We start from the raw sequence: 15,837 nt of genomic DNA on the forward strand, positions 1-15,837 counted from the left end.
GCAAAAGCATAAAAAAAGTTTATTGGAGCATCATCGCTGGTGGGACGGGTATTACTGAGTCGTGGGGGAGGAGGCCGATCCTGCCGGCCCTAGGGATCCCTAAAGTGCACTCGTTGCGGCGGGGTGGGGTTGTTGCATAGAGAGTCGGTGCCGCCGCTCCTCTGCCATCCTAATTCTCTGCCCAGCTACACCAGACGAGCCTCCGGGCTGCCCCGAGCCCCGGGCTTGCCGCTGCTCCGGCTCACGAAAGCGGCTGACGCAAGCGCCTGCAGCGCCAGTCCAGACCCTCGGTCCCTGACCACTCCGGCGGCCAGAGCGGCGCTGCCTAGGCGCGTCTGAGCCACCGGAATCTCGTCCATGGACTCGGCTGACGCCGAGTGGTAGGCAGCCGCAGGCCCAGAGGTGTGTACAGGGCTGGCGTCCGCGGAATCCGACGACGAGCTGGAGTGACGGCCTGGGGTCCGGGGCCCTGCAGGGTTAGAAGAGAACATGAGACCAGAAGCTGCGACTCGCTTAGGGCCCTACTTTTCTTTCCCTCGGGGCTCCCCAGCAGGATTTGGTCAGGCAGGGGTGCTCACCCGGTAACCTGGGCAACGGAGGCTCCCGGTCCGAGGTCCCAGAGGTAGGCACCTTATACATGCGCCGCTTCCTCTTTTTCTGCAGAGATGGGGGAGCCTGAGTACTCCTTCCCCAGACTTCACATCTCCAAAAGTGGAGGAGTGGATGGGGGTAAAGGCTTCTTTCCCGTCCCCTTCCACCGGAACAGGGGCCCAACACAGTTCCCCCTACCTGGGATTGGATCCGGGGGGGCAAAGCGAGGGTCTCTGGGGAGGAGGGTGGTGGAGGCTCCACTTGGCCGTGGGTGGCAAGAAACCCGGAGGGGCTGATGGGGAAGTGAGAAGATAAGTGCTGAAGGATGTTGTTCCTTCAAATCCCACCCTGATGGAGGTTCTAAAATAAGCCTCCCTTCCTAGCTGGAAAGCAGCACTGATCTGTCCATGTTGGGCTGGACCAAGACCTGTGTCTTGGCCTTGGCCTAACCCCTTTCTCCCACCTTGGGTGGCCCTGACATACCAAAGGGAGATGTGAGGTGGCACACGCCCAGGTCGCACTCACTTGGCATTCACTGCGGCAAGCCTGGCCTGGCCAGGGGGCTCTGGGCGCACATGACCGAAGGTCCGCATGTAGAACTCTGTATCCTGGGGAAGGTGGGGGTGAGGGAGACTTGGAGGCCAGGTGTGGGTCCAGGGCCTTCTAGGTCCTGCGCCCACTTCATCTTGGACACAACACCCCCTCACTGGACTCTGTAGGAGGTCTGGGAACAGAGGTCTAGGGCTGTCCTTCAGGCTTCCCAGCTATGCTGGAAAAACCCCAAGGCAGAGTGAGGTTTAAAACACCTACTTGGTACCTTACCCCATCCCCACCATTCGCCTCACTTCATTTGGCTGAACTCCACCTCCTCCAGGAAGCCTCCAGCTTCATGGGTCCAAAGCACCCAGTCTGGGCTGTTCTGGCCAAGTGGGGTTGGAGGGAAGAGGAACTCAAAGAGGCCCTCCTCAGCTCCTGACTCCTCCCAGGGCCTCAATCTCTGAATCGTTTTTGTTTTTGTTTTTTCCCTAGTTGGGAGATTTGGCAGTTTACACACCCAGGTGTACACCCGAAGCTGCAAGCTGCGAGCAGAGATCCATGGCTCCCTTGGAGCTGAGTCCTCAGAGCAAAAGCCACAATCTCAGCTGCTGGTGTGGAGTGGGGTGGGGGTGGGGGGAACGAGCGGTCTCCCCAACTCATACTCAGAAAGGGAAGGCAACTAGGTGGTGGAAAAAAACAGTGCCACAGCCCCACCTGGCACCATGCTTACGGGCAAGTTCTGTCTTCTTTAGTTGCTGATCTTCACAGTGACCATAGGAGTGGTAGACCCAACCCCAGAAAGTCAAGGAGTCTGAGGCCAGGAGGTAGCAAGATGCCCTAGGTTTGCATCCCAGCACCCAGCCCCCGCTGTGCCCTAGAGGATTGCAGGTGAGGAAACAAAAGCCAGGAAAAACAGCCAGAGAAGGGAGCCTAGCAGAGGGTGTCGGGTGGAGCCAGGATGACAAGGCCCCGCCCCCATTAGGCTGAGGGGAGGGAACTGGAGGACAGCTGTCGCCTGCTTGGCAGTCGTTTCCATGGAGACTCAGGCGTCCTGACTAATGCAGAAATGACACTGTAACAGCAACACCGTCTCTAAAACAAGCCTATGTTTGGGGGCAACGGCTCCAAAATGGGGCCCCTCCCGCATTCCTGCTCAGGGTGGGGGTGGGGAGGCTGACTGTGGGGTGGCCTTGGCAAATCTGGGGAACAGAGCCCAGCTGGTCATAGGCTGGCTACACAGACGCAGAGTATGAACCCACAGGCAAGTCCCATGGCCAATGTCTGCTCAGGCTGGCCCTTTAGGGAGGAAGAGTCAAAGGCCTTCACAAAGACTGAGATGTCAAGGTAATCCTTCCCCTACACATTTCCTCTTTACTAAGGTGTACTCAGCACCCTTCCAAGGCCTAGGAGAGAGGGCCAAAGCCTACCCTAGTGCCCCTGGCTTCTAGAAGGGTACAGCAGAGGGCAGAGCAGCAGTAGAGGATGGTCTCAGAAGCCTGAGGGGCCAGAATGGGACAAGAGCCAGGCCCTAGCCAGCTGGTGAAGTTTGGGGGTGTCCCTATTTAAATCCTCCTCCCCTCATCACAGCTGTCCCTACAATTCTCCCTTAAAGACCTTCAAAACCTGCACAGTCCTGAAGGTACAGGGTACCTCTCAGCTTCAGCTCTCCTCTGTACAATGGAACAAACACATCCCTTCTCCCCTAGGGAAGTCTCCCTCAGGTCATTTGCAGATGATATTAAATACCCTTGCTGCTGGCACATCTGGCTCCAAAGCCTAGGCAGGCAATGACTGCAGGATAGGGGCCCTAAGCCTTTAAACCCAGGCAATCCTGGGCCAGCCCTCCCTCAATGGGCACTAGCTGTGAATCTTGAGAAAGTCTCCTGCGTGCCTCTCCGAGCCTCAGTCTCCTCTGTGAAGTGGGGACAAGGATGATGCCACTGCTTACATGAGTTCAGTGCCCAGCACTAGGGCAGATATGCAACGGTGTGGCAGGAGGTCTCCACTAACAGCCTGAACTCCCCCAGGCCTACCCAGGCTTTGCAGCCTGGCCCACTCTTGGCAATGAGAACAGGAGAGGCGGGGTCCTAAGCCTTCCCCCAATCCGCCCACCAGCCTATGTTTGTGTCCAGTTACCATGAGGACTTGAGATCCAGCCCTCAGCCTTCCTAACAAGGCCTGCTGGGCCCCCTGCCTTCTTAGTCCCTGGGGTCTACAAGGACTGGACTACCCCCACCCCCAGATGCTGACCTCAGGAAGCCACAAGGCGTGGGAATGGGGATAGGCTGGTCAGCAGCTGGGCAGGCCAGGCCCGAGCCTGGGCTGAAGGATTCCTGAAGAGACCCTAACTCTTCCCAGACCCAGCTTGTTCTACCTTTCTTGGTCTCAATATTTTCATCTTCAACATATGGTAGCATTACCTGCCTCATGGGCTGTTTCAAGATTTAAACAGGGTAATGAGTATAAGGGCTCAGGGTCACAGGTAGAGAACAGATGGCTCCTTCCTGGAGACCCAGTCACTGGTCCATCCCTCTCTTTCCTGCAGCCCCAAACTGCCCACTTCCAGGCTCTCATGGTCTGTGCCCTCCAGCACATGCCGGGAGCCTGGACAGGTGCATACGTGGGGTCTGGGAAACACAAGGCTCCCTCTAGCTTGAGCAAGCAGGCACATGCTTAGTATAGGCTTGCCCTTGTCCCTGCTGCCTCTGGCTCCCGCCCCTCCCCCCCAGCTGCTATTCCAGATCTGCTTCCCTTTGCCCTGACTTGTCATTGGTTACTTGCTGCACAGTCCACCACTCCTCCCACACCCAGGCCCCATCTCCCACTCCCTCAGCCCTGTGGGCCATTTCTATACCTGAATGGGCCGCATCTTGGGGGGACATGATTCGAGCTCCCTGTGGGACCCCTTTGCCTCCTGTGGCGGACGATGCTGCACAATGTACTCATAGGTGGTGAGCTTGTGCCACACTGAGGAGGTGAAGAGAGGGTTCAGTGCAATGGAAAAGGGACTTTGTGGAGTTCAGAAGGTGAGGGGCTACCCAGTCACAGGCTGAAACTATTGACCCATATACACTAAGCCTTGGAGTGAATCCAGGTCACCATTAAAGAGCCAGCACTGGAGAGGGGCATAGTTTCAGAGCTCCACAACCGAAACTGGGTACCCTCCTGCAGCATAGGAAACCCCATCCCCTGCGAGGCAAGTGTGAGTGTATATGTGGGGCAAGGGCTGGGGGCACTCACTGAGATAAATGTGGAAACAGAGCAGGTGGCCGAGCAAAGCTGTGGAGAGCAGGCCCAGAAGGATGAGTAGGGCAGCCAGAGCCAGGATGGCAGGAGCCTGGGTCTTCACAGGGGCAGCAGGCAGGAACATGAACCACACATCTGTGTGATTCTTCAGGACTGCAAGGTACGGGTAGACTGTGCTCAACCAAGGCTGTGGCCAGTGACCAGAAAAGACCCAGGGTTGGGGGGTGGGAGTGGGCCTGGAGCCCAGACTGACCTTCGAAGTGGCGGTTGGTACGCAGCCGCATGGGGTTGACAAAGAACTCCACAAAGACATAAGTGGCCACCAGCACGAGGAGCAGGACACCCAGTAAGGCAGATGCCACACTGTGTAGAAAGAGCCTGGGCCCAACCATGGGCAGCTGTCAGCACCCAGGTGCTCCATCTGGGTAAGGGCCCAGAACTCGGGAAGGCCAGTGACTGGGACGGGGTGCTGGGCCTCTGACCTCACAGCCCTAACTCCTCACAAAACCAAAGGCTTAGGGCAAAGGTGAAGATGGGTGGCCACCCCAATAGCCTCCCCACCTTTCCCTGGGCCAGCAGGAGAAAGATCCCAAGGCTATTCTCAGCCATCCAGGGGGCAGCCATCGACTGGGATCATCACCCTCAGACCAGCACCCACTAACACACACCTGGGTAGGGGTCCGTCCAAGTACCACCATCCTCTCCCCAACCCATATGCAGGTTCAAGGCCCCTAACTCATACACAGACACAACCTCAGGCACCCCCGTGGCCCGGGCCTAGCTCTCTCACCAGTAGTTCCTCTCGCCCACGCAGTTGTTGAGCCACTTGCAGTGGTGGTCGAAGCCGCACACGCACTTGTTGCAGGCGCTGCAGTGCTTGGAACGAGCACTCCTGCGGTGGGGAGGAGGCACAGAGCAGTTGCCAGTTCATCCCTCCCTTTGCTGCCCGGCCTGGCTGCGAGGGTGCGAGGTCGATGTTTGGAGCGGGTTACCCACCAGGCGCCTATATGGTTAGCGGAGCAAGTCTACAGGGAGCGCGCGCGCCCTCTGGTGGGCGGCACTGCGGGGCGCGGGGCACCTGGAGGCCGCAGCGTTTCCGAAGCCACGGAGAAGCAGGAAGGAGGGGCTGGGGAGGGGGAGGGGAGGTGTACCCAGCTGTGGGAAGAGGAGGAGGACGGCATTATACTGTCCCACTCTGGGACGGTGCGCCCGGGTGATGGTGGTGTGAAACAAAATGGGGTTTTCTTTCCAATCAAGGACCTCTGTGCCCAGCCAAGAGACAATGCAGGTGTGGGGCGAGGGAGCAGAAGACAGCAAGGCTGTAGGGCCCAGGGCCTGCATTGCTCTTCCCGACTTCCCCATTTTTTTGAGTCCCTGTTTCTCTGCCAGACTATGGGAATTTTACTGTCATTCTTCCAGAAAACTCCAGTCTGTCTGGATTAATCCCAAGGAAGAGGAGCGAGCTGACATCCTGGTGAGCCCTAGGCAGTTCACTGCAGAGGGTCAGATAAGGTGAGGCCACATTAGGAATGCAAGCTAGTCTCCTTGCCCCGGGAGGGGCCAGAATAGCCCAGAGGAGAGTGAAAGAATAAGTTTCCACCCACCTCCCCAGATCAGAATGGAGCCCTGGAACGGGCAGCAACTGCCAGGGCATCCACCTAGGAACAAGGCCCTGACTAGTGTCTAGTGAAGGAAATGATGGTCTAATGCCAAAGTCCTCAGCGACTTAAGGCCATTGGCTCTTTCTTTGTCCTAGAGGCAGAACGCCTTCGACTGGCTGCCTGGGTCTTAAGATTAGAGTGTGGAGCTGGCCTTGAACCATACATACTCCCATCCCTGATCCCTTACCTGAGGTTAGGAGATGGGGATGCTCTAGCGAGGAGCCTAGGGAGACAGTCTAGACCAGCCAATGGTATGGGTTCTGTACATTCTGACTCCTCAGTGTGACCTGGAGCAAGTCACTTGGCCTCTCTGGGCCTCAGATTCCTTAATGCATAAGCAAGGATAACAGCATCAGCTCTGGGCAAGGCAGGTTAGGCTATGAATCTGGCTCTGCTGCCCAATAGCCATATGACCAACCTCAGACCACTCAGCACCACCCCCCCTTTTTTTTTTACAGCCACACTTGTGGCATATGGAAGCTCCTAGACTAGAGGTCAAATCTGAACTGCAGCTTAGGTTTAAGCCATTGCCATGGCAATGCTGGATCCAAGCCACATCTATGACCTAAGCTGCAGCTTGTGGCAATGCTGGATTCTTAAGCTACTAAGCAAGGCCAGGGATCGAACCTGTATCCTCATAGAGACAAATATCCACTCCTTAACCTGAGCCACAACGAGAACTCCTGCTCAGCCTTCCTCAACATTGGGCTCTTCCTCCTCTGTGAAGTGAGAAAGACATTTCCCACACTGCAGGGTGGTTGTTCATAAGCACTTACCACATGTAAGTACTCAAGTTTAGTTCCCTTCCCTGCCCCTACCTGGGAATGCTTGTGAGAGAACGGGGGCAGTTACTGGCAGAGTTAGTCATTAGAAATGCTTGTGGCAGTGCCAAGTGTTTCCTGCTTTAACTGCTGGAGATGCTATTCCTCATCTGTTTTCAGTCACGTTCTCTTCACCTTCTCCTTCACCCAATCTGTCACTCCATCAAGATTCTTGACTGTGTGAAACATGAGGGCTTGAGGCTTTAGGATGACTATAAAGCCTGGACATGCCCCTGTCTGCCTTGAGCTCCTGCTGGAAGTTTCTGGAGCACACTCACTGGCTACACACACCCAATCCAAGTGCACTCACACATCCACGTCACACAAGTTGCAATGCAGGTCTTCAATGACGTGTGCGTGTTGGCTGCGGTTGAAGATGGGCAGGGGCCCTGCATAGCTCTTGTCCCGCACGTTGGCATCTGCTGGATCGATGGAAACAGCAGTCAGGTGCACCACGAGGTGGCCAGCAAAGATGGCGCCCATGCACTGGCCCAGCAGGTTAAAGACTCACTCCACACTGCTTACTGAGACCCCACCCCTGCTTCCTGTGGCCAGAGAACTGCTCTCTACCTCCATGTGACTCCCCGGTGCAGAGACTCTGTACCTACCTCCAACCACTTCCTACCTCCAGTCCCCCAAGAGCATGCTGGTCAGACCTCTTTAGCATACCTGTGCCCCAGAAAGAAGAGCAGAGGGGCCATCTGGTAATGGAGCACACAAGCCAGCACTGCCTGCTGCTGCCAAGGAGCCCAATTATAGGGCCCTGGCCTCACTGTTCCAGGCCTGGCACAGGCCCTAGATGATCCTACCTCAGAATCTGATCAGGTTTTAGATTCTAAATGGTGAAATGAGACTGAAAGAGATCATCTTCTAAAATTAAAGGATCCAAAACATGAGTTCTAAGCTTGTTTATCTTGCTTTCACAGGAGGTCAGCTCTGAGAAAGAAGCAGCCATCCTCTCTCAGCAGCCAGGTCAGCTGCAGAATCATCAGCAGATAGCGCCTCATATACCCATTGCCTCCTCAACCTAGAGTCCAGGTAATTGGAGCACTGGGGCTGAATGTCTGGGATGGCCTAACGTGTTCAGGGGCCGGCCAAGGGCAGCACAGCTAATTTGTGGAGGTGAAATACAAATATTCTAGGATCTGCTCAGCAACTGGACCATATGCTGGAGACAATTATGCTGACAACTTGCTGCAAACTGAATATGTAAAAACTCACTAATTGATTCCACCAGGCAGCCATCCACACTCCATCCTCTCGCTAGCCAAGCAGACAACATGCTTCTATCATTTATCCTCCGTCCATAGCTATCCAACCTCCTTTTCTCTTTTCTTCCTCTTCCCAGCAGCCAAATTTCTCTACATGTATGCAGGCCAGGCTCCACTCTAACATGCTGTACCAGAACTGAAAGATATGATCTCATGGCCCACCACAATCTCTCCAGCTCCTTGGCCTTGGCTGTGGGTCAAACTCTCACCTCTTGCCTGGGTTATTCCATAGTTTCCCAACTCTGCTTCTCCTATCTAGGTCCTCTTCAGTCTACTCTGTACTTGGTCCTTTTCAGAGCTCTGAAAAGCTTAAATCTAAACCCTTGACTGCTTAACTCTGGCAGTGGCTCTCAATGGCTCTCAACTAAAGTTTATTCTTTAGCTCAATGTCAAGGCCCTTTTTGCTCTGGCTCCTCTCAAACCTCTCTTTTTAGTATCACCAACCACTACTCCTCACCATTCACAGCCTCTCTTCAGACACACTAAATATGGGCAAACATTTAGTTTCCTGCCTGCTTCAACACTTTTCCCACCCCCACCACCCTGGTCCATTCATTCAACTGTTTACTGAGGTCTTTCTCTATGCCAGGCACTGACGGTTATGGCAAGAGCAAGTTGGTCCCTAACTCGGAAGAGCCTACAGTCTGGTGGGAAACACGGATGTTAATCAAATAGTGGTTGACTGCAATGTAGAAAGTTCATGGGACTATGTGAGTTTGTGACTGGGTGACCTCATCTAGTCTGAAGGGATCCAGAAAGCTTCCCTGAAGAAGTATTGGCTTAGCTGAGACTTGGAGAATAACAGATAACAGAAACCTGGCAGATAATTTAAAGACAAAAGGGGGCCTGGGTGGGTACTGGGAGCAAGGAGAGTCCCAACTAGAGAGGTGGCTAATATGTGGTTCCAGGTCAGCTCATTGCTGCCATGAAAGAAAGTGGGCCCATGTCACCAAGTTCTGGCTTTTCAAAAGGAACCAGAAATCTGGATTTGTGTGGATTTGTGTCTGAATGTATGTGGCATCTCATCTTTAAAATGTTGACAAGGAGGAGTTCCCATCATGGTGCAGTGGTTCATGAATCCGACTAGGAACCATGAGGTTGCAGGTTCGATCCCTGGACTCCCTCAGTGGATTAAGGATCCAGCGTTGCCGTGAGCTGTGGTGTAGGTCGCAGACGCAGCTCGGATCTGGCATTGCTGTGGCTCTGGCATAGGCCGGCGGCTACAGCTCCAATTCGACCCCTAGCCTGAGAATCTCCATATGCCGAGGGAAGTGGCCCTAGGAAAGAAAAAAAAGACAAGCAAAAAATGTTGACAAGGAAATAATTTTTTAAATGTACCTACCAAAGGACCACTTAAAATAAACCCATTTGTGTGTTCATTATCCCTCAATTTAAAAAAATCTGTAGGCCAGAGTTCCCATCGTGGCTCAGTGGTTAACGAATCCGACTAGGAACCATGAGGCTGCGGGTTTGATCCCTGGCCTCACTCAGTGGGTTAAGGATCTGGTGTTGCCGTGAGCTGTGGTGTAGGTCACAGATGTGGCTCAGATCTGGAGTTGCTGTGGCTGTGGCACAAAGGCAAAAAGACAAAAAATAAAAATAAAAAAATTAAAATTAAAAATTAAAAAATCTGTAGGCCAAACTGGCCCATGGACTTTTTTTTTTTTTTTTTTTTTTTAGGGCTGCACCCATGGCATATGGAGGAGGTTCCCAGGCTAGGGGTTGAATCGGCACTGTAGCCACAGCCACAGCAACTCAGGATCTGAGCCGTGTCTGCAACCTACACCTCAGCTCATGGCAATGCCAGATCCTTAACCCACTGAGCAAGGCCAGGGATTGAACCTGCATCCTTATGGATGCTAGTCAAGTTCATTAACCACTGAGCCATGACAGGAACTCCTGGACTACTAATTCTTTGTTGGGTTTGTTTATTCTTTTCTTTTTTTTTCTTTTTTTTTTTTTTTTTTTGGTCTTTTTGCCTTTTGGGGGGCCACTCCCATGGCATATGGAAGTTCCCAGGCTAGGGGTCTAATCGGAGCTACAGCTGCTGGCCTACGCCATAGCCACAGCAACTCGGGATCCAAGCCGCGTCTGCAATCTACACCACAGCTCACGGCAAGGCAACGCTGGATCCTCAACCCACTGAGCGAGGCCAGGGATCAAACCTGCAACCTCATGGTTTCTAGTCGGATTCGTTACCACTGAGCCATGAGAGGAACTCCCTGGACTACTAATTCTTGATTTCTCACTTAGCTGGGCATTAAGGAGGAAACAGAAGCCAGGAGCTTCTAGGCAGAGAACAGTGTTGTCACAACAGAGAACAAAAGAGGAAATAATGTAAGAAGATGCTTGGGAGATGGGCAGAGTCCAGAATAGGGAAAGCCTTGAGCATCTTGAAACTTAAGGCAGGAAGAAGCCATTAGAGGGTGTTAAGCTGGGGAGTAACTTTATTATATTTGTTTTTTGAAAAGGCATTCTGACAGCAGGGATATAGATGGACTGGCCAATGCGAGAGCATGTGTTTGGAAATAAAATGGTCATCTAGGTAAGAGAGGCAGTGGGGAGAAAAAAAAGAGCAAATATAATAACTCTTTATTTGGCTGCGCCCACGGTATGTGGAAGTTCCTGAGCCAGGGATCGAACCCGAACCACAGCTGTGGCCAGTACCACAGCTGTGGCAATGCTGGATCCTTAACCAGCTGTACCGCATGGGAACATCCTATGATAGCTTTTTAAAGGTAAAATCAACAGGATTTGATAACTGACTGGATATAGGTGATAAAGGAAAGAGGTGGAACTAAGAGTACCTAGAGAGGCCAGGAGGAGGGAAGGAGGGGAGCTAAGAGCAACAGGTGTGCATCTGGGCCGGTGGTGGTGTTGGTCTGAATGGCGATCCTCCTGCACCTGGTCTGCTGTATGAGCCCCTACCCTATACTTCCCATGTGAGGATTTCCAATCTACATGGCTTCCCTCTAGTAGAAGCTGAGCACCCAGAGCTGGGGCCCTGTTTTCTCATCTTTGCAACTCTAGGGTCCAGGTCAGTTCTAGGCACAAGGTAGGTTCTTGGCACACACCATTACCCTGCCTCATTCCTCAGGAGACCCCAAAGGAGCCTATAGAAAGAAGGTGGAGAACAGAGACCCATTCTAGCCTGGAAATGGGAGTACCAGACCAGGTGGTTCTATGAGCCTCCAGTATTGCCCAAAGCAATGAATATGGAGAGGACAAAACCCTCAAGCCATTCCACTGCCTTAGAGTCAGGCTGCCTGAGAAGACTTCTGGCCTCACTGGGCACCAGCTATGTGACCTCAGGAAGTCATTTAACCTCTCTGAGCCCCAATTTCTTTCTTTATTGTTGTTTAATTTTTTCCAGCTTTATTTATTTATTTATTTTGTCTTTTTAGGGCCACACCCGAGGCATATGGAGGTCCCCAGGCTAGGGGGTCCAATTGGAGCTGTAACCGCCAGTTTACACCACAGCAACACTGGATCCAAGCTGTGTCTGCAACCTATACCACAGCTCACAGCAACACCAGATCCTAACCCACTGAGTGAGGCCAGGGATTGAACCAGCATCCTCATGGATGCTAGTCAGATTCGTTAACCGTTGAGCATGATGGGAACTCCCCCAATTTTCTTTTAGGGGAGAACACCTTCCTTAGAAATCATGAGGACTGAATGAGATCATCCATGTACAGAGGTTGGCACAGTGCCTGGCACAGGTAAGTGCTCAACAAATGTTAGTCGTGTTTATTGTTATTTGTTCTAATTCTACTCACTCCAAACCTTGTAGTTTAATCCCAGGTACCCTGATGATAGAAATCCAAGTAGTCCCGAGCAAGTAGGGTACCTATTCTAGATCACAGGAGAAATGTTCCATGAAGCATTCTACTTAATAGCACTAACTAAGCCCGGTTGGTCACCTCAGAGAAAATCTAGTAGTTTTCATACAGAGTTGATGATTATGCCCTGGGCCCTAGTGAACCAGGAAGCTTCTCAGCAACACTGCTGGCATCTGAGACCAACAACCTTCTCTAGACTCTTTCTCCACCACCTGCCTTTGTCACATATCAGCCCAGGGCTCTATGGTTTCCCAAAAGAGCATGCTCACATTCATGGCTCATACATTCAGGTGCTCACACACACACATCCTTGTGTGCTCCTTGTCCCCTGCCTGGAAAGTAGGCAAGACTCTTCCTGTCAGGTAGAGGAGGAGGCTGAGACATGGAGAGCCGGCAGAAGCTGCTCAGCCTTGTGCAGCCCTGAAAGGGCTAAGTTGGGACCAAGCTCAGGTACTGACTCTATGCCTGAGACTTTCACATTCTTCCCTGCTAACTCCTTTAGCTCACCATAGGCCACCTCCCACCAGAGGCCCAGGAATCATCACTATGAACCACATATGCCAGGGCACACTCTCATGGGCACTCGCTGCTCTAGGGTACATGACCACATACTGCACCTCAATCTCCCAGCCTTACGGCCACATCCTCTGCTCCTGGGGATTGTGGCCAGGGCTGGGGTGGTCACATCACTAAGCTCAGGCAAGTCATGTTTGCCACTGTTCCTGGGATCCTCCAGGGTATTGTTATCCCTCCTCTTGTTAATTCAACCCTACCCTAAAAGGATCTGATTTATAAAATCAAGGAGCTCCTAAAAAGTCCTGGGCACAGCATAATAATCTCTGTAAATAAAGCCACATCTTAAACGTACTAGGGAAACTTACTATATAAAATAATTCTACCAGGGGTCTTTCCAAAAAGTGAAAAATTATTTCATAAATGGAACAATTACTCTCTTTTATCCCTTATCAAGCTCTGGACACAATTAGCTTAAAGACAGCTTTAAGATTCTCTTCTGAAACTACTCTTCTGGTACCTCAGTTGATGCAGTTCCCATCTGTGTGGGGCTTTCTTTCTTTCTTTGTTTTTTTTTTTTTTTTTTTTTTTGCCACAAAAGTTTCCAGGCCAGGGATTAAACCCAAGCTACAGTAGTGACAATGCCAAGTCCTTAACCACTAGGCCACCAAGGAACTCCTGTGTGGGGCTTTAAATGCTCCAAGGTTCATTAGGTTTTTTCCTTCACCCAGTCAGGCAGAGGGGCCAGAATAGGGAGAAGCCACACAGCAGGCAGCTTGTTCCCCCTGGGCAGAGACTAGGCCCATCTCCATTCTCTGAGGCTCTGGAGCCCAGCTTCGAGTCTCTCCTATGTCCCTCCATCCATTGCCCCCACACTTCCATGTACCAATCCCACATTTTCCCAAGGATACAGCATAGCCAGCAGGCACCCAGTGGTGAGGCAGAAGGGGAACAAGGACCCCAAAGCCAATCACAGCAAAGAAGAGGTACAGCAGCCAGGCCACAATCTGGAGTGGGTGAGGGGGCCAGCTCCACCCATTCCGGCGGGACCGTTGGCCCTGCAGCTCCGGGGAGGGTCCGCTGGCCTGTGCAGGCGCTGTCCACACACTCTTCTCAGGGGCTGTCTTGTTAGAGGGCTTGTTGCAGATGTTCATCTCCAGAGGGAGAAAGAGTAGAGAGAGCATTAGCCTGAGGAGGCTGGAGCTGGAGCCCAGAACCCCATGTCGGCAGCCAGGTCTCAGCAGAGGGGGAACAGGCTGGGATGTGGAGCTATCTCCCAGCTACTCTGCAGGAGAATCCAGGGCCCTGGCATGAGGACCCTGGCAGTGGGGGAAGGCGGCAGGAGAGTGCTGCTCTCTAAGCCCCAGAGCTTAGAAGGGTCCAGGGTTTATTCAGGACAGGGGGTGACTGCCTGTTACTCTAAATGCTCTGTCTGGAGTTCCCGTTGTGGCCCAGCAGAAACGAATCTGACTAGTATCCATGAGGATGAAGGTTCGATCCCTGGCCTCACTCAGTGGGTTAAGGATCCAGTGTTGTAGTGAGCTGTGGTATAGGTTGCAGATGTGGCTCGGATCTTGTGTTGCTGTGGCTGTGGCATAGGCCGGTGGCTTCAGCTCCAATTGGACCCCTAGCCTGGGAACCTCCATATGCCTCTGGTGTGGCCCTAAAAAGACTAAATAAATAAATAAATAACAAAATGCTCTGTCTCCACAGCCATCAAAGTTAAACCCAATAAGACATGTTCTCATCTGGTAACAATATCGGGCTGGGAACAGAGTGATGAGAACACACGCTGATTCTGGTAGGATTAGTCACCTCTGTCCTGAGGCCCAAATGCAAGTGTCAGAGAGGGCCCCCCTTCCCTTTGCTAAGGGAAACAGGGAGTGGGAGTACTCAGAAGAGGGGTCTATCTTCTGTCTCTCTGCAAGCACATAATCCCTTTAAGGACTAGGGGATCCTGAACCATCTCTGTGTCTCAGATGAGCTGCCTGGGATTCTTGGCTGGAAAGAGGCCAGCACACAAGAGAGAGGGGAGAATTTCTCATTGGTTCCTTCCAGCAACAGAAATGACCATGTTTTTCTGAGCCTGGTGCAGTGAGAACAGAAAGGTGAGCTGATGCCTTTGACTCACTTGAAGGAGCTCAGGGAAAGACAGGTTTTGGTCAGAGCCAAACCACCAGATGGCAGCACTCCTCCACCCCAATCCCACCATCCCTTTTAGTCCAAGAACTGACAAGGTTAGTCAAAGACAGATGCAGGGGAGTTCCCGTCGTGGCGCAGTGGTTAACGAATCTGACTAGGAACCATGAGGTTGCGGGTTCGGTCCCTGCCCTTGCTCAGTGGGTTAAGGATCCAGCGTTGCCATGAGCTGTGGTGTAGGTTGCAGACACGGCTCGGATCCCACCTTGCTGTGGTTCTGGCGTAGGCCAGTGGCTACAGCTCCGATTCGACCCCTAGCCTGGGAACCTCCATATGCCGCGGGAGTGGCCCAAGAAATAGCAAAAAAGAGACCAAAAAACAAAAAACAAAGATAGATGCAGGGCAGGCAAGATGGGCCTGTCATTATGAGCCCATCTTCTGGGCCCGAGGTGAGACCAGAGTCTGGGCAGGCAGTTCCCACTTGGATAGACAGGCCACCTCAGAGCTCTTGGAGAGAAGGTCAGGAGCTGGAAACAAAACCCTGACAGCTGGACTATTCTTTCAGGAGCCCATGCCTGTGGGTCAGGAAGTCTGATAAAGCCAAAGGGTATGGCACACCCCTCTGCCCCTCATCACATCTGCCTGAAATGTCTTCCTCAGTTCTCAACCCAACAAAATGTGACTTGAATTTCAGAGCCCACTGCGAGTATCACCTCATCCAGGAAGCTTTCCCTGATGCCCCAAGTGAGTCAGGGGGCCCCCTCGCACTGTCTTTATTGGGCAAGTCACTTTGCCATCTCCATGTCTGACCTCCTGTTAAGCCAGCTCCCCCTAAGAGTAGCTAAGAGTAGCAAAGGTACTGTGGATTTATTCACCTCCCCCCACCCCTCGCCAAGTACCCAGAACATACCTTGTACACAGTAGGTGCTCAGTAAATGTTTGCTGACTTGAAAACATCTGAAATAAAAGGAAAGGTAGGCACAGTAGTGGTATGGAAACTTGACTTACTCAAAAAGATCATCTGGCCTTTTCTGCCCTACCTTCAATCTGCACAGCCACCAGGCACCTATATCCCCTGCCCCCAGCTCCCCGGCCAGACATTCAACTCAGCCACTCTGCCCTTCATCCCACCCAAGGCCCAGAGCCTCCTGAAACCAAACCTGGAGTATCTGAGTAGCCTCATCTCAAAATTAAATGGAATGACCCTACTTTTCTC

The 15,837-nt window shown here is 52.5% G+C and overlaps 2 protein-coding genes across 34 annotated transcripts in view; both read right to left on the reverse strand.

The window, feature by feature from the left end:
* TK2 (thymidine kinase 2) overlaps positions 1-15,837 on the reverse strand; it is a 1,024,677-nt gene that overhangs the window by 823,372 nt on the left and 185,468 nt on the right. The gene's annotated exons all lie outside the window — the stretch shown is intronic.
* ZDHHC1 (zinc finger DHHC-type containing 1) overlaps positions 1-15,837 on the reverse strand; it is a 21,577-nt gene continuing 5,740 nt past the window's right edge. For 2 of the 33 annotated variants that reach the window (XM_013998265.3, XM_084960065.1), the window contains 11 exons: positions 15,532-15,578; positions 13,394-13,636; positions 7,167-7,342; positions 5,165-5,266; positions 4,628-4,752; positions 4,369-4,527; positions 3,983-4,095; positions 1,117-1,199; positions 790-883; positions 579-657; positions 1-469 (listed from right to left, as the gene is read on the reverse strand). In XM_013998265.3, the coding sequence (XP_013853719.2) occupies positions 186-469; positions 579-657; positions 790-883; positions 1,117-1,199; positions 3,983-4,095; positions 4,369-4,527; positions 4,628-4,752; positions 5,165-5,266; positions 7,167-7,342; positions 13,394-13,636 (1,458 nt within the window). In that variant the 5' untranslated portion in view covers positions 15,532-15,578 and the 3' untranslated portion in view covers positions 1-185. Of the gene's footprint in view, positions 470-578; positions 658-789; positions 884-1,074; positions 1,361-3,982; positions 4,096-4,368; positions 4,528-4,627; positions 4,753-5,164; positions 5,868-6,222; positions 7,343-9,469; positions 9,693-13,393; positions 13,786-15,531; positions 15,579-15,837 lie in introns of those variants that run through there. The other 31 variants (XM_084960070.1, XM_084960071.1, XR_014805765.1 and 28 more) reach the window with 30 other exon arrangements.

Source organism: Sus scrofa, chromosome 6 (assembly GCF_054392235.1).
Source record: "Sus scrofa isolate SSC_HxYL_T2T_F1_AM1 chromosome 6, Sscrofa_HxYL_maternal_Yorkshire_Landrace_v2.0, whole genome shotgun sequence".
Classification (NCBI taxonomy): Eukaryota; Metazoa; Chordata; class Mammalia; order Artiodactyla; family Suidae; genus Sus; species Sus scrofa.